We start from the raw sequence: 20,153 nt of genomic DNA, 5'->3' as shown, positions 1-20,153 counted from the left end.
CCATCAAGCATAATACTGTTTGTATTATATGGATACCAGAAGGAGAAGGGAGAGAAAATAGGGCAGAAAAGCTATTTGAAGAAATAATAGCTGAAAATACTCCCTATCTGGAGAAGGAATTCTGAATTCCTGGATTTCTGAATCCAGATCCAGGAGGCACAGACAGCCCCCAACAAAATTAACCCAAGGCGGTCCACACCAAGACATATAGTAATTAAAATGGCAAAAAGCAGTGATAAGGAGAATTTTAAAAGCAGCAAGAGAAAGGAAAACCATTACATACAAGAAAAAAAATCCATTAGGCTATCAGCTGATTTTTCAGCAGAAACTCTGCAGACCAGAGGAGACTGGCATAATATGTTCATAGTGGTGAAAGAAAAAAACCCTGCAGCCAAGAATACTCTATCTAGCAAGTTATTGTTCAGAATAGAAGGAAAGGTAGCTTCCCCGAAAAAGAAAAATTGAAAGAATTCATCACCACTAAACCAGCCTTACAAGAAATGTTAAAGAAGACTCTGCGTGGAAAGAAAAAAATCATAAGCAGGAGCAAGAAAAGCAGGAAGCACAAAAAGCAGTAAAATTAAGTATATCTATAAAAATCAGTTAAAGGATTCACAAAATGAAATGATGTCAAGTATGACACCATATATCTAAAATGTGGAGTGGGAGAGATGTAAAAATTTAGTGCTTTCAGAATGGATTCAAACTTAAATGATAATCAACTTAAAATAGACTGCTATGTGCTGAAGATGTTATATACAAACCTAATGGTAATCATAAATCAGAAACTGATGGGGTATATGCAAAAAATAAAGAAGGGATCCAAGTATATCATTAAAGAAAGCCAGAAACCCATGAGAGAAAAAGCAAGAGAAGAAAGGAACAGAGAAGAAGTGCAAAAAACCATAAAATGAATAACAAAATGGTAATAAATGCATACCTTTCAATAAGTACCTTGAATATAAATGGACTGAAGGGATATAGGGCAACAGAGTGGATAAAAAAGCAAGACTCATCTATATGCTGCATACAAGAGACTCATTTCAGACCTATAGACACACGCATATTGAAAGTTAAGTGATGAAAAACCATTTATCATGCCAATAGAATTGAAAAGAAAGTCAGGGTAGCAATTCTTATATTGGACAAAATAGACTTTAAAACAAATATTCTAACAAGAGTCAAAGAAAGACACAATATAATCATAAAGGAACAATCCAACAGAAAGATATAACAATTGTAAATATTTATGCCCCCAACATGGGGGCATCCAAATACAAAAAGCAACTATTAAAAATTAAAGGAAGTAGTTGATAGTGATACAATAATAGCGGGTATTTTAACATGTAACATCATTGGATAAATCATCCAAGAGAAGATCAACAAGGAAACTGTGGCTTGAATGACATTTAGGGCCAGATGTATCTAACAGACATATTGAGAATATTCTATCCTAGAACAGTGGAATACATATGAAATACATCTTTTCAAGTGTATATGGAATATTCTCCAGATAGATCCAGATAGATGTTAGGCCATGAAACAAGTCTCAACAAATTAAAAAGACTGAAGTCATATCATGCATCTTTTCTGACACCATGCTATGAAACTAGAAATCAACCACCAGACAAAATCAGGAAAGAAAAAAAAATACAAAGAGGTTCAATAGCATGCTACTAAACAATGAATAGGTCAGAGGAAATAAAAAAATACATGGAGACAAATGAAAATGAACACACAAAATCTCAAATCTTTGGGATGCAGCAAAAGCTGTGCTAAGAGGGAAGCTTACTGCAATACAGGCCTACCTCAAGAAGCAAGAAAAATCTCAAATCTCAAAAATCTCAAAAACCTAACCTAACATTTAAAGGAGATAGAAAAAGAAAGGAACAAAACCCCCCAAAACAGTAGAAGAATAAATGAAATAGAGACTAAAGAACCAAAAGAACAGGTCAGTGAAACCAGGAGCTGGTTCTTTGAAAAGATAAACAAAATTGATAAACTTTTAGCCAGATTAATAAGAAAAAAGAGGGAGAGGACTCAAATAAACAAAAGGAGAAATAACAACTGATAACAAAGAAATACAAAGGATTATGAGAAATTTTATGAAAAATTCTATGCCAACAAATTGGACAACCTAGAAGAAATGGATAAATTCCTAGAAACAAATCACCTTCCTTAACTAAACTAGGAAGAAATAGAAAATTTGAACAGATTGTTTACCAGCAATGAAATTGAATCAGCAATAAAAAAATTCCCAACAAACAAAAGTCCAGGACCAGCTGACCGCATAGGTAAATTCGACCAAACATTTATAGAAGAGTTAAAACCCATTCTTCTCAACTATTCAAAAAAAATTAGAGGAAGGAAACCTCCCAAATTCATTTTATGAGGCCAGCATTAACCTGATAAGAAAACCAGATAAAAAAAAATACCAAAAACGAGAACTACAGGTCCATATATCTTATTCACATAGATGCAAAAATCCTCAACAAAATATAGCAAACTGAATCTAACAATATGTTAAAAAATTCATTCACCATGATCAAGTAGGATTTATTTCTGGGATGCAAGGGTGATTCAATATTTGCAAACTAATCAACATGATATATCACATCAACAAGAGAAAGGATAAAAACCATGTGATCATTTCCACAGATGTAGAAAAATTATCAAAGTACACATCCACTTATGATAAAACCCTCAACAAAGTAGTTTTAGAAGGAATATTATTCAACATAATAAAGGCCATATATGAAAAGGCCACTGTCAACATGTAAATGGTGAAAAACAGAGCTTTTCCTCTAATATCAGGAACAAGACAAGGATGCCCACTCTCACCAGTTCTATTTAGTATAGTACTAAAAGTCCTAGCCACAGCACTAGGACAACAAAAAGAATTAAAAAGAATCCAAATCGCTAAGGAAGAAGTAAAACTTTCACTATCTGCAGATGACATCCTACTATATATAGAAAACTCTAAAGACTCTACCAAAAAACTACTAGGGCTGATAAATGAATTCAGTAAAGTCAGAGGATACAAAATCTATATACAGAAATCTATACACTAATAAGGAAATAGCAGAAAGAGAAATTAAGAAAATCCATTTACTATTGCACCAAAAATAATAAAAACCTAGGAATAAAGTTCACTGAGGCTTTGGGGACGCCTGGGTGGCTCAGCAGTTTAGCCCCTGCCTTTGGCCCATGGTGTGATCCTGGAGTACCAGGATTGAGTCCCACATCAGGCTCCTTGCATGGAGCCTGTTTCTGTTTCTGCCTCTCTCCCTGTGTGTCTTTCATGAATATATAAATAAAATCTTTAAAAAAACCTGAGACAGTGAAAGATCTGTACTCTGAATAGTATAAATCACTGATGAAGGAAATTAAAGATGACACAAATGGAAAGACATTCCATGTTCATGGATTGGGAAAACAAATATTGTGAAAATGTCCATACTACCCAAAGCAATATACAGATTTAATGCAATACCTATCAAATTATCAACAGTATTTTTCACAGAAGTAGAAAAAATAATCTTTAAAATTTGTATGGAATGACAAAAGACCCTGAATAGCCAAAGCAATCTTGAGAAATAAAACCAAAACTGGAGGAATTACAATCTCAGATTTTAAGATGTATTACAAAACTGTAGTAATCAAAACAGTATGGTACCAGAACAAAAACTGACATGCAGAACAATAGAACAGAATAGAGAGTCCAGAAATAAACCCGCAAACATACTGCAACATAGTGAAAATCATTTATCAAAAACTCACAGCTAACATCATTCTTAGGAGTTAAAACTGAGAGCTTCTCCTCTATGGTCAGGAATAAGACAAGGATATCTTATCTTACCACTTTTATTCAACATAGTACTGGAAGTCCTAGCTACAGAAATCAGACAACACAAAGAAATAAAAGGCATCCAAATGGGCAAGGAAGAAGTCAAGCATTCACTATTTGCAGTTTACATGACAATATAGATATATAGACAACCAGAAAGACTCCACCCAAAACAGCTAAAACTGGTAAACCAATCCAGTAAAGTCGCAGAATACAAAGTCAGTTTACAGAAATCTGTTGCATTTCTTTTTAAAAATATTTTATTTATTTATTTGACAGAGAGCACAAGCAGGGGGAGTGGCAGGCAGAGGGAGAGGAAGAAGCAGGCTTCCTGCTGAGCAAGGAGCCTGACTTGGGGCTCGATCCCAGGACCCCAGGATCATGACCTGAGCCGAAAATAGACCCTTAAATGACTGAGCCACCCTGGCATTCCTCTATTACATTTCTATATACTAATAATGGAGTGACAGAAAGAAAAATTAAGGAATCCATACCATTTATAATTACACCCCCAAATAATAAGATACTTAGGAATAAACCTAACCAAAAAGTAAAAGACCTCTACTGTGAAAACTGTAAAACATTGATGAAAGAAATTGAAGATGACACAAAAATGGAAAGACATTACATGCTCATGGATTGGAAAAAAAATATTGTTAAAATGTCTATACTACCCAAAGTAATCTACATATTTGGTGCAGTTTCTATCAAATTACCAACAGCATTTTTCACAGAACTAGAACAAACAATCCTAAAATTTGTATGTAATCACAAAAGACCCTGAATAGCCAAAGCAATCATGAGAAAGAAAAGCAAAGCTGGAGGCACCATATCATGTTTGTAGTAGTCAAAGCAGTATGATACTGGCACAAAAATAGACACATATATCAGTGGAACAGAATAGAAAACCTATAAAAAAAACACCCCATAATTACTGTCAGTTAATCTTTGATAAAGCAGGAAAGAATATCCAATGAGAAAAAGACTATCTCTTCAACAAAGTGTGTTGGGAAAACTGGACAGTAACATGCAAAAGAAAGAAACTGGACCACTTCCTTATGCCATACACAAAAACAAATTCGAAGTGGATGAAAAACCTAAATGTGAGACATGGAACCATAAAAATCCTAGAAGAGAGCACAGGCAATAACTTCTCCGACATCAGCTGTAGCAACTATTTTTCTAGCTAAGTCCCCTTAGACAAGGGAAACAAAAGTGAAATTAAATGTTGGGACCACATCAAATAAAAAGCTCTGCAAAGTGAAGGAAATAATAAACAAAAATAAAAGGCTACCTATGGAATGGGAGAAGATATTTGCAAATGACACATCTGATAAAGGGTTAGTATCTAAAATATATAAAGAACTGACACAACTCAACACCTAAAAAACCAATAACCCAATTAAAAAATGGGCAGAAAACATGAAAGACATTTCTCCAAAGAAGACATCCAGATGGCCAACGGATACATGAAAAGATGCTCAACATCATTCATCATCAGGAAAATGCAAATCAAAACATCAATGAGATATTACCTCACACCTGTCAGAATGGCTAAAATCAACAACACAAGAAACAACAGGTGTTGGCGAGGATGTGCAGAAAGGGGAACCCTCTTACACTGTTGGTGGGAATCCAAACTGGTGCAGCCACTCTAGAAAACAGTATGGAGGTTCCTCAAAAAATTAAAAATAGAACTAGTAATTCCACTACTGGCTATTTACCCAAAGAAAATGAAAATACTATTTTGAAAAGATACATGCACCTCTATGTTTATTGTAACATTATTTACAATAGCCAACTATCCATCCATAGATAAATGAATAAAGAAGATGTGGTATATACACACAATGGAATATTATTCAACCATAAACAACAATGAAATCTTACCACTTACAACAACATGGATAGATCTAGAGGGTAAGATACTAAGTGAAATAAATCAGTCAGAAAAAGAAAATACCATGTGATTTCACTCTTGTGTAGAATTTAAGAAACAAAACAAATGAACAAATAAAAAATAGACAACCCAGAAAGTACAGAGAACAAACTAGTGGTCACCAGAGGGAGATGGTTGGGGGATCAGTGAAATAGGTGAAGGAGATTAAGAGTACACTTATCATGATGAGCACTGAGTAATGAATATAATAGTTGAATCACTATATTGTATACCTGAAACTAATATGATAGTGTATATTAATTATACTGGAATTAAAATAATAAATTAAAAATTAAAAAATAAAAAGGGGGCTCTGGCTCCACAAAGAATGCAAGATAAAAGGAATGGAAACTTACTTTCAAAATTACAGATTCTATAGCTGTATTGTTCTGTTTTATCCGACTCCAGGCCTTTACAATATCTACCATAAAATCTTCCACTGCTGAGCAGAGGAATCTGCAAAGATAAGATATATGGCACAATATGACATGGACAATTAGATCCAGAGCCCTTCTCTCTTATGAAGTCCATCTTCCACCTTCTCTTTCTCTTTTCCGATCTATCTTCTCTCTCTCTCTTTCCCCTCCCCCTTTCTTTTCCATTTCTTCATGTACATATGATCAAATACATGAGTACTTAAACGAGTTTAACTAGAATTTCTTAGTCCTAAATTCAGAATTTCTAGAAATGAAAATTCAGTTGATACAACTTGGGTCAAGTTTTGACCCTGGGTCAAATCAGTTATGGTTCAAGAGCCCATATAATTTAGTACAAACATAATGACTTTGGGAAGACTGTCCCAGGGTGAGTGTTTATCAAAGGCAGATATGACAGACTGGTGAGGAACCATCCAAAGAGTCCCAGGAAGAATGAATGACTCACATCTTTGGAAAGGCAGAATGTGTTGTTTAGGCTATGAGAAAGTAGCTGCCATCATTTCTATGGAGACCTTTCCTAGTGTCTGATGGAAAGCAAGGTGTCCCTAATGTAGGGAGTAATGTTATGCTCTTGAATACTGTGGAATGCTCTTTCCCTTCTGTAATCCTTCTCTCAAATCTCTGGCTTGTAATTTTGTCTTTTTGGAATAGCAGTGGCCTTCACCTCAATCTCATCTATTTTTTCCTAAACTTTCCATTTAGGAGGTTTGAGTTGGGAGAAATCTGATATTTTCCTTGGCCTCAATACCCCAAACTATCAAAATGAGCTCCTCTTTAGAGTGAAGAATAGCTCACAAAGGGGAAAAAGATACCTCAATTTGAAAGCCAAAGGAATACTGACCTGGTTGCGATGATCATCTCTGTAGGGTACTTGGCCTTCAGGATTTTGTTCAGCTCAGTGGTTGCAGATTCTAGATATTGGATGGCAGCAGCCTAGGAAAAAGAGTGTTCAACTCTGGAATCTTTGCACTGGGACATAGTCTGCTGCTCATTCTTATCCCCTCATTATTTCCTACTGACTCTTTAACAACAACTCAACTGCCTCTCTGAAAATAATCATAATAAAAAATTCTTGTTGATGAGGCCCATAGATAATCTTAGATCTGTGGTCATTCTGAAAATAAGAGATGTATATTGTTTACTCTCATTTAAATAATTCTCAAAAACTCATGGAGGTAACTTTTTGTTCCATGTTTTAAATGAAAATATAATCTCATATTGCATAGCTAGTAAATAATAGATCTGGAATCTGAACCCACATCTTTCCAAAGCCAGAGTGTTACCTCTTATTATAATAATATTAGTAATAATAATAGCATTCACTTATATAGTACTTACTATGTAAGTACTTACCAGGCTCTGTTCTAAGCTAGATATAAATATTTTCTCATGTAATCCTTATAACAACCCCATTACACAGAATAGCAAACTGAGGCATAGGAAAGAGGTAGCTAATAAATGGCAGCGCCAGGATTTGATCCTAGGTAGTCTGGCTCTTGAGTCTGTGTTCTTTTTTTTTTTTTTTTCTGGGCTTCTCGCCCAATGTGGGGCTTGAACTCATGATCCTGAGACTGAGAGTTGCATGCTCTAACAATGGAGCCAGTCAGGTGCTCTGACTCTGTATTCTTTTTTTTTTTTTTTTTTTTAATTAATTTTTATTGGTGTTCAATTTACCAACATACTGAAAAACACCCAGTGCTCATCCCGTCAAGTGTCCACCTCAGTGCCCGTCACCCATTCCCCTCCAACACCCGCCCTCCTCCCCCCTTCCACCACCCCTAGTTCGTTTCCCCGAGTTAGGAGTCTTTATGTTCTGTCTCCCTTCCTGATATTTCCCAACATTTCTTCTCCCTTCCTTTATATTCCCTTTCACTATTATTTATATTCCCCAAATGAATGAGAACATACACTGCTTGTCCTTCTCCGATTGACTTATTTCACTCAGCATAATACCCTCCAGTTCCATCCACGTTGAAGCAAATGGTGGGTATTTGTCGTTTCTAATCGCTGAGTAATATTCCATTGTATACATAAACCACATCTTCTTTATCCATTCATCTTTCGATGGACACCGAGGCTCCTTCCACAGTTTGGCTATTGTGACTCTGTATTCTTAATTACAGCTTCTTCTCCGCCCTCTCCCATCACCTCTCTATATTCAAACATCTACCAAGTTCTGATGATTCTATCCCTCCCATATGTCTTAAGTATGTCCACTTCTTATCCCTGTTACCACTTCACCAGTCCTAATCACCATCATCTTTTGCCTAGACAATTGCAGCATCTCCTCTCTTTTCTCCTTGTCTCTAGTCTTTATTTCTACAACTGTTTTCCCATGTACTATGGAACTCTTCTGCTAAAAACCCTTCCATTAGATAGCAGAATGGATAAATGGACAAATATATAAGGCAAATATAGTGAAATGTGAATGGCAGACTCTACCATTTTGTTTTATTTTTATTTTTAATTTAAATATATATGTTTGTATGCTTACTGGCATTATATATCTCAAATTTTAATAGAATGCCTAATAATGTATACTGTGATATACATATAGTAGATAGCCATTTAAATGTCATTTATATTGAAATAAGCTTTTTTATTTCTTTGAGAGTTATATCCTGCAGGCTAGAGTCCTAACTAATTCTACTATAGAGTTCAAGAAGCTAGTATGTTTGAAAATTCTCAAAATAATGTAAGAAAAAATCCTTCTATAATTCTCATTAGGATAAATTTATAGCCCAAATTTCCTACCATGGATTACTGGGTTCTTCCTGGCCTGGCCCCTGATTGCTTTTCCGGCCTCATCTTTAGTAATTCTCCCTGCATATCTCCTCCCTGACCCTTATGCTTTAGCCATTAATAAATGTATGTGAATATTCCATTCCATTCTGTGAATATTCTATGCTCTGTCCTGCTTTTGGAACAACACTATTGGAACAACTACTATTCCATCTGTTTGGAACAGACCTCCTCTTTCTTAGTATCCTGGTTAACTCCCTCTAGTCCTTCAACCTCTTCTGAAATGGTGCTTCCGAGAAGTTTTCCTTTGATCTTCCCCAGATTCGGTTTGGTACACCTACTGGGTGTTTCCACCCCTGTCTACTTCCTTATATACTAACACTCATACTACTTTATTAAAATTATTATTTCTATCACTAAACTATGAACTCCATGACAGTGTGAACTATGTCATTCTTTTTTACCACTAGTACATAAGAACAGTTCCTGGAACACATAGTAGGTAATCAATAAATATTTCCATACATATTTTGAAGTATTTTGAATGAAGTAAATGGCTGAATGAATTATATCTCCAATGCCTAACACAGTTCTTAGTAAAAGCTGCTGATTGACAAGTCTAAAACCCCCATGATCTCATCCTCATTGAGCCCATGGGCAATATGAAAGCTTCTCTAGTTTTTACTTGTTATTTCACTATGCCATAAAGGCCACAAAGTCCTGAATTATAGCTGGGCAGTAGTTACCTCAAATCGGGGTACATCCATTTCAACCTGTCCTCTTAACAATGGGGTTTGTCTGGGAGTCTCACGGATCATCACACTCCATCTGAAATGAAGGTCAAAGACAGATATTTAGGGCTCTGTTTCATCACAGGCTGTCATCAAAGCTTCATGTGTCAAGAAAAAAGTCAAAATGTTTATATGGTGAGGGAAGATGAGTTGTAGAGATACCCACACTCTCAGGTCACCTGATCTCAAGATACACTATAAGTGGGAGCCTCTGCCTCATGACTTCTCAAGGTCAGTATGATGGAAAGAATTCCATCATAGGGTCAGAGGGCAGTGCTTCTAAACCAGAGAGGTAACTATATCAAGATCACCTCAGATGATTTTGTAAAATACATATACCAGGGTCCTACTCAAGACCTGAATATGAGTCTTTGTGGTGGGATCAGCTTGGTACCTTGAAAAGGCTTCCCAGAATATCCTTATAGGCAGCCATAAATCAAATACTATGACCCAGCATTGAAAGTTTTTCTTCTCAGGAGATATGTTGGTAATACTCATTCTTTTTTTTTTTTAATTAATTTTTATTGGTGTTCAATTTACCAACATACAGAAAAACACCCAGTGCTCATCCCGTCAAGTGTCCACCTCAGTGCCCGTCACCCATTCCCCTCCAACACCCGCCCTCCTCCCCCCTTCCACCACCCCTAGTTCGTTTCCCCGAGTTAGGAGTCTTTATGTTCTGTCTCCCTTCCTGATATTTCCCAACATTTCTTCTCCCTTCCTTTATATTCCCTTTCACTATGATTTATATTCCCCAAATGAATGAGAACATACACTGCTTGTCCTTCTCCGATTGACTTATTTCACTCAGCATAATACCCTCCAGTTCCATCCACGTTGAAGCAAATGGTGGGTATTTGTCGTTTCTAATCGCTGAGTAATATTCCATTGTATACATAAACCACATCTTCTTTATCCATTCATCTTTCGATGGACACCGAGGCTCCTTCCACAGTTTGGCTATTGTGGCCATTGCTGATAGAAACATCGGGGTGCAGGTGTCCCGACGTTTCATTGCATCTGAATCTTTGGGGTAAATCCCCAACAGTGCAATTGCTGGGCCGTAGGGCAGGTCTATTTTTAACTCTTTGAGGAACCTCCACACAGTTTTCCAGAGTGGCTGCACCAGTTCACATTCCCACCAACAGTGTAAGAGGGTTCCCTTTTCTCCGCATCCTCTCCAACATTTGTTGTTTCCTGCCTTGTTAATTTTCCCCATTTTCACTGGTGTGAGGTGGTATCTCATTGTGGTTTTGATTTGTATTTCCCAAATGGCAAGTGATGCAGAGCATTTTCTCATGTGCATGTTGGCCATGTCCATGTCTTCCTCTGTGAGATTTCTCTTCATGTCTTTTGCCCATTTCATGATTGGATTGTTTGTTTCTTTGCTGCTGAGTTTAATAAGTTCTTTATAGATTTTGGAAACTAGCCCTTTATCTGATATGTCGTTTGCAAATATCCTCTCCCATTCTGTAGGTTGTCTTTTAGTTTTTTTGACTGTATCCTTTGCTGTGCAAAAGCTTCTTATCTTGATGAAGTCCCAATAGTTCATTTTTGCTTTTGTTTCTTTTGCCTTTGTGGATGTATCTTGCAAGAAGTTACTGTGGCAGAGTTCAAAAAGGGTGTTGCCTGTGTTCTCCTCTAGGATTTTGATGGACTCTTGTCTCACATTTAGATCTCTCATCCATTTTGAGTTTATCTTTGTGTATGGTGAAAGAGAGTGGTCCAGTTTCATTCTTCTGCATGTGGATGTCCAATTTTCCCAGCACCATTTATTGAAGAGACTGTCTTTCTTCCAATGGATAGTCTTTCCTCCTTTATCGAATATTAGATGACCATACATTTCAGGGTCCACTTCTGGGTTCTCTATTCTGTTCCATTGATCTATGTGTCTATTTTTGTGCCAGTACCACACTGTCTTGATGCCCACAGCTTTGTAGTACAACCTGAAATCTGGCATTGTGATGCCCCCAGCTATGGTTTTCTTTTTTAAAATTCCCCTGGCTATTCGGGGTCTTTTCTGATTCCACACAAATCTTAAAATAATTTGTTCTAACTCTCTGAAGAAAGTCCATGGTATTTTGATAGGGATTGCATTAAACGTGTAAATTGCCCTGGGTAACATTGACATTTTCACAATATTAATTCTGCCAATCCATGAGCATGGAATATTTTTCCATCTCTTTGTGTCTTCCTCAATTTCTTTCAGAAGTGTTCTATAGTTTTTAGGGTATAGATCCTTCACCTCCTTGGTAAGGTTTATTCCTAGGTATCTTATGCTTTTGGGTGCAATTGTAAATGGGATTGACTCCTTAATTTCTCTTTCTTCAGTCTCATTGTTAGTGTATAGAAATGCCATTGATTTCTGGGCATTGATTTTGTATCCTGCCACGCTACCAAATTGCTGTATGAGTTCTAGCAATCTTGGGGTGGAGGCTTTTGGGTTTTCTATGTAGAGTATCATGTCATCGGCGAAGAGGGAGAGTTTGACTTCTTCTTTGCCAATTTGAATGCCTTTAATGTCTTTTTGTTGTCTGATTGCTGAGGCGAGGACTTCCAGAACTATGTTGAACAGCAGTGGTGAGAGTGGACATCCCTGTCTTGTTCCTGATCTTAGGGGAAAGGCTCCCAGTGCTTCCCCATTGAGAATGATATTTGCTGTGGGCTTTTCGTAAATGGCTTTTAAGATGTCGAGGAAAGTTCCCTCTATCCCAACGCTCTGAAGTGATTTGATCAGGAATGGATGCTGTATTTTGTCAAATGCTTTCTCTGCATCCAATGAGAGGATCATATGGTTCTTGGTTTTTCTCTTGCTGATATGATGAATCACATTGATGGTTTTACGAGTGTTGAACCAGCCTTGTGTCCCAGGGATAAATCCTACTTGGTCATGGTGAATAATTTTCTTAATGTGTTGTTGGATCCTATTGGCTAGTATCTTGTTGAGAATTTTTGCATCCATGTTCATCAGGGATATTGGTCTGTAATTCTCCTTTTTGGTGGGGTCTTTGTCTGGTTTCGGAATGAAGGTGATGCTGGCCTCATAGAACGAATTTGGCAGTACTCCATCTCTTTCTATCTTTCCAAACAGCTTTAGTAGAATAGGTATGATTTCTTCTTTAAACGTTTGATAGAATTCCCCTGGGAAGCCATCTGGCCCTGGAGTCTTGTGTCTCGGGAGGTTTTTGATGACTGCTTCAATTTCCTCCCTGGTTATTGGCCTGTTCAGGTTTTCTATTTCTTCCTGCTCCAGTTTTGGTAGTTTGTGGCTTTCCAGGAATGCATCCATTTCTTCTAGATTTCCTAATTTATTGGCATACAGCTGTTCATAATATGTTTTTAGAATCGTTTGTATTTCCTTGGTGTTGGTAGTGATCTCTCCTTTCTCATTCATGATTTTATTAATTTGAGTCTTCTCTCTCTTCTTTTTAATAAGGTTGGCTAATGGTTTATCTATCTTATTAATTCTTTCAAAGAACCAACTCCTGGTTCTGTTGATCTGTTCCACAGTTCTTTTGGTCTCGATATCATTTAGTTCTGCTCGAATTTTAATTAACTGTCTTCTTCTGCTGGGGTGGGGTCCATTTGTTGCTTTTTCTCTAGTTCCTTTATGTGTAAGGTGAGCTTTTGAATTTGAGTTCTTTCCAGTTTTTGAATGGATGCTTGTATTGCGATGTATTTCCCCCTCAGGACTGCTTTTGCTGCGTCCCAAAGATTTTGAACGGTTGTATCTTCATTCTCATTAGTTTCCATGAATCTTCTCAATTCTTCCTTAATTTCCTGGTTGACCTTTTCATCTTTTAGCAGGATGGTCCTTAACCTCCATGTGTTTGTGGTCCTTCCAAACTTCTTGTTGTGATTAAGTTCTAATTTCAAGGCATTATGGTCTGAGAATATACAGGGGACTATCCCGATCTTTTGGTATCGGTTCAGACCCGATTTGTGACCCAGTATGTGGTCTATTCTGGAGAAAGTTCCATGTGCACTTGAGAAGAATGTGTATTCAGTTGAGTTTGGATGTAAAGTTCTGTAGATATCTGTGAAATCCATCTGGTCCAGTGTATCATTTAAAGCTCTCGTTTCTTTGGATATGTTGTGCTTAGAAGACCTATCTAGTATAGAAAGAGCTAGATTGAAATCACCAAGTATAAGTGTATTATTATCAAAGTATTTCTTCAGTTTGGTTATTAATTGGTTTAAATATTTGGCAGCTCCCACATTTGGGGCATATATATTGAGAATTGTTAAGTCTTCTTGTTGGATAGATCCTTTGAGTATGAGATAGTGTCCCTCTTCATCTCTCACTATAGTCTTCAGGGTAAATTTTAATTTATCTGATATAAGGATGGCTACCCCTGCTTTCTTTTGAGGACCATTTGAATGGTAAATGGTTCTCCAACCTTTTATTTTCAGGTTGTAGGTGTCCTTCTGTCTAAAATGAGTCTCTTGTAGACAGCAAATAGATGGGTCCTGCTTTTTAATCCAGTCTGAAAACCTGCGTCTTTTGATGGGGTCATTAAGCCCATTCACGTTCAGAGTTACTATTGATAGATATGAGTTTAGTGTCATCATATCTATTCAGTCCTTGTTTTTGTGGATTGTTCCACTGAACTTCTTCTTAAAGGGGAATTTTAAGAGTCCCCCTTAAAATTTCTTGCAGAGCTGGTTTGGAGGTTACATATTCTTTCAGTTCCTGCCTGTCTTGGAAGCTCTTTATCTCTCCTTCCATTTTGAATGAAAGCCTTGCTGGATAGAGTATTCTTGGTTGCATGTTCTTCTCATTTAGGACCCTGAATATATCCTGCCAGCCCTTTCTGGCCTGCCAGGTCTCTGTGGAGAGGTCTGCTGTTACCCTAATATTCCTCCCCATAAAAGTCAGGGACTTTTTTTCTCTTGCTGCTTTAAGGATCTTCTCCTTATCTTTGGAATTTGCAAGCTTCACTATTAAATGTCGAGGTGTTGATCGGGTTTTGTTGATTTTAGGGGGGGATCTCTCTATTTCCTGGATCTGAATGCCTCTTTCCCTTCCCAGATTCGGAAAGTTTTCAGCTAGGATTTGTTCAAATACATATTCTGGCCCTCTGTCCCTTTCGGCGCCCTCGGGAACCCCAATTAAACGTAGGTTTTTCTTCCTCAGGCTGTCATTTATTTCCCTTAATCTATCCTCATGGTCTTTTAATTGCCTGTCTCTTTTTTCCTCAGTTTCCCTCTTTGCCATCAGCTTGTCTTCTATGTCACTCACTCGTTCTTCCACCTCGTCAAGCCTCGTCGTTAGGACTTCTAGCTTGGATTGTATCTCATTTAATTGATTTTTAATTTCTGCCTGATTGGATCTCAATTCTGCAGTCATGAAGTCTCTTGAGTCCTTTATGGTTTTTTCTAGAGCCACCAGTAGCTGTATAATAGTGCTTCTGAATTGGCTTTCTGACATTGAATTGTAATCCATATTTTGTAACTCTGTGGGAGAGAGGGCTGTTTCTGATTCTTTTTTTTGAGGTGAGGTTTTCCTTCTAGTCATTTTGCTCAGTGCAGAGTGGCCAAAAACAAGTTGTATTGGGAAAAGGAGAAAAAGAGAGAGAAGGAAAGAAAAGAGAAAAAGAAAAAAGAGAAAGAAGAAAAAAAAGGGGGGGAAAAGAGAAGAAAAAGAAAGAAAGGAGAAAAAAGAAAAAAAAGGGGGGTGGGGGACGCAATCAGAAATCAAGAAGAAAGAGAGAAAAGAAAAAAAAAAAGCACAAAACAAAAAAACAAAACAAAACAAAAAAAACACGGGGGAGTATCTTCCGATTCTGTGTTCTTTAAGTCCCTTGACTTCCCTTGGAACTTGTCCCTCTAGCTGGTCTTCTGGGGGAGGGGCCTGCTGTGCTGATTCTCAGGTGTTAGCACTTGGGGGAGCTGCTCTGCCCCTGCCTGGTGCAGGGCTCAGTGGGGGTTGTTCACCCCGTGAGGCCCCGGGAGGAAGCCACAGTGGCGGGGGCAGCTCTGGGACCCTGAAGTCAGCCCCCGCAGTAGCTCCGGGGCTCTCCGTCTGCAGGGCCTGGAGGCTCCCAGGCGGGGCCGCTGATCTGCTCAGTTCCAGGCAGGAGCGTCCTCGCTGTCCTGGGCCCTCCCGGCCTCTGCCTGTCCCGGGGGGAGGCCGGATCCTGGGCTGTGTCCTGGCGCCCTGTGCTCCGGGGCCTGCGCTGTTGGATTCGCGCTCCCGGCGGTGCAGCCTCCTCCGCGGAGCCGCCGCCCGAGCCCCTCCGAGCTGTTCCCGGAGTCGCGCCGCCCCCTCCGCGGAGCTTCTTCCTCCGCCCGAGCCGCCGCCGCTGAGCTGTTCCCGGGGCCACGCAGCCCCCTCCGTGGAGCCGCCGCCCGAGCCCCTCCGAGCTGCTCCGGGTCCCGCCGAGCGCTGCAGCCCTTAGGGAGCTCGGCGCACTCTCCGGGGCGCAGTTCCTCTGTTACTGTCCCAGGGAGCCCGAGGGCATCCCCGCCTTTCTGGGGATCCTGCTCCAATTCCCCGGGAGGCCTTTCCCCCGGGAAGGTCGGTGCAGCTCCTGCTCCTCCGGGACGGGGCTCACCTGTCCTGGGGACACTCGCCCCGGCCTCAGCCCGGCTCCTCGCGGGGCCCCTCCCCCTTGGAGGCCTTTTGTGTCTTTATTTCTTTTTCCCCGTCTTCCTACCTTGATAGAAGCGCGGACTCTTCTCACTGTAGCGTTCCAGCTGGTCTCTCTTTAAATCTCAGGCCGAATTTGTAGATTTTCAGGATGATTTGAATGTTTTCTAGGTAATTTGTTGAGGACAAGTGACTTGGAGACCCTACTCTGCCGCCATCTTGCCCCTCCTCGGTAATACTCATTCTTCTCTAGAGCAGAGACAATCTATGCCAAGTGTTTTTGAACCCTATTTTTAAAAAATTTCTTTGAAAAACTGATGAAGCTACAGAATAGTTTCCATACTATTCTAGAATAGAATAGAAATATAGAAACACTCCCAAGAAAAAATATGCTTACATAGATAATTAACTGCAATTTGAAGGAGGTTCACAGAACCTTTAAAATTTATTTGTGGGGCTCCTGGTTTAGGATCTTTTAAGTTTGAAGAGGGGCTTTAGTGATGTCCAAAGGATACATGGTAGACCCAGACTTCTTCATAGACAAGGCCTTCCCAAGCTGCCCTGCACTGAAGCCAGAGAGGAAATGAGGCTCTGTGCGGGAGGTTAGAACATTCATGGTTGAGATTATGTAACTGAGAGTAACTGATATGGGACTAGAATAGGTACAATGACCTGATATTTCAGCCACTCACCGGTCTAGAATCCTCACACTAGCCTGCTCCACTTTGTTGAGGATGGTCACAGGTGACTTGTTTTTGTTCCAGAATGCACCCCAGCCTAGGACGCGGGCCAGATCATTGCCGGTTCCAAGTGGGATGACTGCCAACTGACACTACAAAAACAAAACCAGGCACCTTTTTCAGAGAATCCTACCAAGATCCACCCATAAAAGAACCTTGGGAAAGATTGTCTCAAAGCAAGTAGTAATAAGAGACTTTTGATTTTAGGAAGTGTAATAGGAAGATATCTGATGCTGAGTGAACTTTTTCTTAAGAAGTTTGACATCACTCTTGGCAATATAGAACCTACTCAGTAAAGGGGAAAGTTGGAATATGCCAATAATTTATAGCCATGCTTATGATAGAGAAGTATAGCCACAAATTTCTAACAAGGCTTGGCCAAGGAGAAAAGGTGCCTTGGGAGACAAAGCTACTAGAGTCAGAAGAGTATGGAGCTGTCTAGCGAGAGGAAAGGGAGAGGTAAGTTTTTGCTACTCTTGGGACTCAGAGAAGAAATTCAATGGCCTTAGGAGGAGAAGGAAATTGGGGCTTGAATGTGGTCCGAAGCCACTTCTTTTTTGGCTGCTCTCCTCCCCTTCAAATCTTTACTCTGGGGCCTGAGGAGTAAAGCACTGCTCATCCCTTCTGCTAACTACCTCATTTCTCCTTCCCACAGAAAATGGTTTAGGTGAGAAAGCTTAGATTGAGAATCTGTTTGTCAGATTGACTATGAAACCACTAGAAAACATGTGTGATATAGATAAGGAGAGTGAAGACCAGGGACTTTTGGGGATGAGCAGTTCCATACCCCCAGTCTCTCTAGCAATGGCTAAATTGAGTCAGCTAGGAACTTACCCTTTCATGTAATCCAAAGGCATCGATCAGAGATAAGACCCAGCTCACACTGCCATCTCCACCACAAACTACAATGCGAAAACGAGCAAAATTCTTGAACATGCATAGGCTGAAAGAAAGAGGGGAAAAGGAGTCATTTTGTGAACTGCTAAGTTTTACAACTCTGCTATACTGTATCAGGAGCTAAGGACTACTGCTTTTGCATCCTGCTAACAGGCTAACTGCCTTCTTTCACTTAACTCCTATCTCTCTGTACCCATCATCACAGGCAATCCTGGAGATGAGGCCTTGCTTCATTGCACCCTCTTGTATGCTTAACCTTGCTCTGGAAGCTACTAGTAACCTAGCTATACCCACCTGATAAGCCCCAAGAAGAATGCCTTGCACAGTGGCCAGTGGCTTCACAGAAGAAACCAGAGCTGAACAGCCAGATGCTCCCTAAGTAAAACAGGCCTAGAGTGGAGATATGTTTATTTGGCCCCAGTAAAGAATGAGGGACAGGAAAGGTAAACAGCAACATCCATTTGCCTCTTCCTCTGAGGTCAAGAGACAAAGTTAGACTTCTTCCAACCAGGAAAGGTGGAACAAATCTGAGAGCAGGACATGGGCTTGAAGAGACTTCTGGGATAGGGCTAAAAGTCCTCCAACTAGACAACCCCAAATGCTCTAAAGTTATGTGCCCATGTCCTGACTTGAAAAAATATATCTTTCCTTCCCAGGTACTAGAATGGATTCCAGGAAACCTATCTTAGTCTAGAATGTATAGAGCGAAGAGTCTCTTCTATACACCCAACTATATCCCTTAGCCCATGCTTACCCGGCTTCAGGTCCACCCTTTGACAGGTCAAAAACTTGAGATGGGTTAAGGTATTGTTTGAATTTTCGGAGGAAGACGATCCCTTGGTGATCGCCACTTTTGGAGTTGATGAAGATGAGAAGGGGACATGAACAGGCTGATGACCAATCAAGGTTCCAGAAGTCTGAAGATACTACTAATTGGCCTGATATATGCACGCAACAAAAAGGAAAGGAGAAAAAAGAAAGGGGCCGTTGAGATGGAAACAAGACATGACTTGATATCACATTTTGCAAAGACTTTTTAAAAACAGCTTTATTGAGGTATAACTGATATACAAAGAACTGCACATATTTAATGTATACAATTTAATGAGTTTAGATATATGTGATATAATCACCACAAACAAGGCAAAAGATATATCCAACAACTCTCAGAGTTTCCTTATGCTCCAGTCTCCTGAGACTGAGAAGCAGAGGGAAATTCAGAACACAAACCAAAGGGTGCTTTCATTTAATGTCTGCCCAGCTGTTGCCAGGCAAACAACATTTGTTGAGTAATTACTACATGCCAGTCATCATGCTAGAAACTGTAGGGATATAGCTTCTGCTCTCAAGCTGGGGGAATAGACTCATATATAATAGTATGTTAGAACACAAAAATTAAAGAAATTAGTGCTACAACAAAGGATTAATAAAACACTGTGGGGAAAGGAGAAAGGGGAAAGGGGAAAGGGGAGAAAGGGGAAAGAAGGAGAGGGTTGAGAGCCCGAGAGGAGGATCAGAGTACCAATTAATCCTCTCTTTGCCTGGGATAGCTCAGTTCCCATAGTGAGAAGATACCAGGTAAGGAGTTGGGGGGGGCTGTCTTTTAGCCAGGAGCTAATGACAGGACATATCAATGTTGGAGGAAGAAGGGAGGTTTAATCACTCCTCTAAGGCTCTGGCAGAGCAATCCCAGTTATCACACCAACTTTCAGGGGAAATAATACTATAGGGAAATTGTCTGAACAAGAGAGAGGCTTTTAATAATACCTAACTCTGAAGTTCCCTATGGGAAAGTGGAGTTATAGCAGTCTAAATTGCCCATACCTGCCAGCTTATGCTAAGTCTTAGAGCCTGTTGACAGGGAGACAGGCAGTGAGAAATGGCTCCCTATGAGATGGTAGACAAATCATGAGCCCCTAAACTCTGAGCTTGTGACTTGCCAGGTATACACCAGCAAAAATAAATGCAAAAGGCAAAAGGCATGTGGCCCACTCCTGAATGGTGCAGGGCACAGGGAGGGAGGTGGGTTGAGATTTCCCATTTGTTATAACCTGGGTGAAAGGAAGCCTGGAGGGATACTGTTAACATGAGCAGATTTCATGGCTGTTTTGCCTGGAAAACCTAAAGCAGGCTTCCTCTATGGGCCAATACCTACTCACTGGCCAGGA

At 39.6% G+C, this 20,153-nt stretch overlaps 1 protein-coding gene across 2 annotated transcripts in view; it reads right to left on the bottom strand.

Moving 5' to 3' along the window:
- The window catches only part of DGKK (diacylglycerol kinase kappa), a 172,358-nt gene that overhangs the window by 42,603 nt on the left and 109,602 nt on the right, over window positions 1-20,153 (bottom strand). For both annotated transcript variants that reach the window (XM_072746355.1, XM_072746356.1), the window contains exons 9-14: window positions 18,740-18,923; window positions 17,923-18,031; window positions 17,041-17,180; window positions 9,712-9,793; window positions 7,065-7,156; window positions 6,143-6,242 (exon numbers count right to left, since the gene is read on the bottom strand). In XM_072746355.1, the coding sequence (XP_072602456.1) occupies window positions 6,143-6,242; window positions 7,065-7,156; window positions 9,712-9,793; window positions 17,041-17,180; window positions 17,923-18,031; window positions 18,740-18,923 (707 nt within the window). The remainder of the gene's footprint in view (window positions 1-6,142; window positions 6,243-7,064; window positions 7,157-9,711; window positions 9,794-17,040; window positions 17,181-17,922; window positions 18,032-18,739; window positions 18,924-20,153) is intronic.

Source organism: Vulpes vulpes, unplaced genomic scaffold, assembly GCF_048418805.1.
Source record: "Vulpes vulpes isolate BD-2025 unplaced genomic scaffold, VulVul3 u000000667, whole genome shotgun sequence".
In the NCBI taxonomy this organism is placed as follows: domain Eukaryota; kingdom Metazoa; phylum Chordata; class Mammalia; order Carnivora; family Canidae; genus Vulpes; species Vulpes vulpes.
The sequence above is the reverse complement of the archived record's forward strand: the minus strand, read 5'-3'. Positions and strand labels throughout refer to the sequence as shown.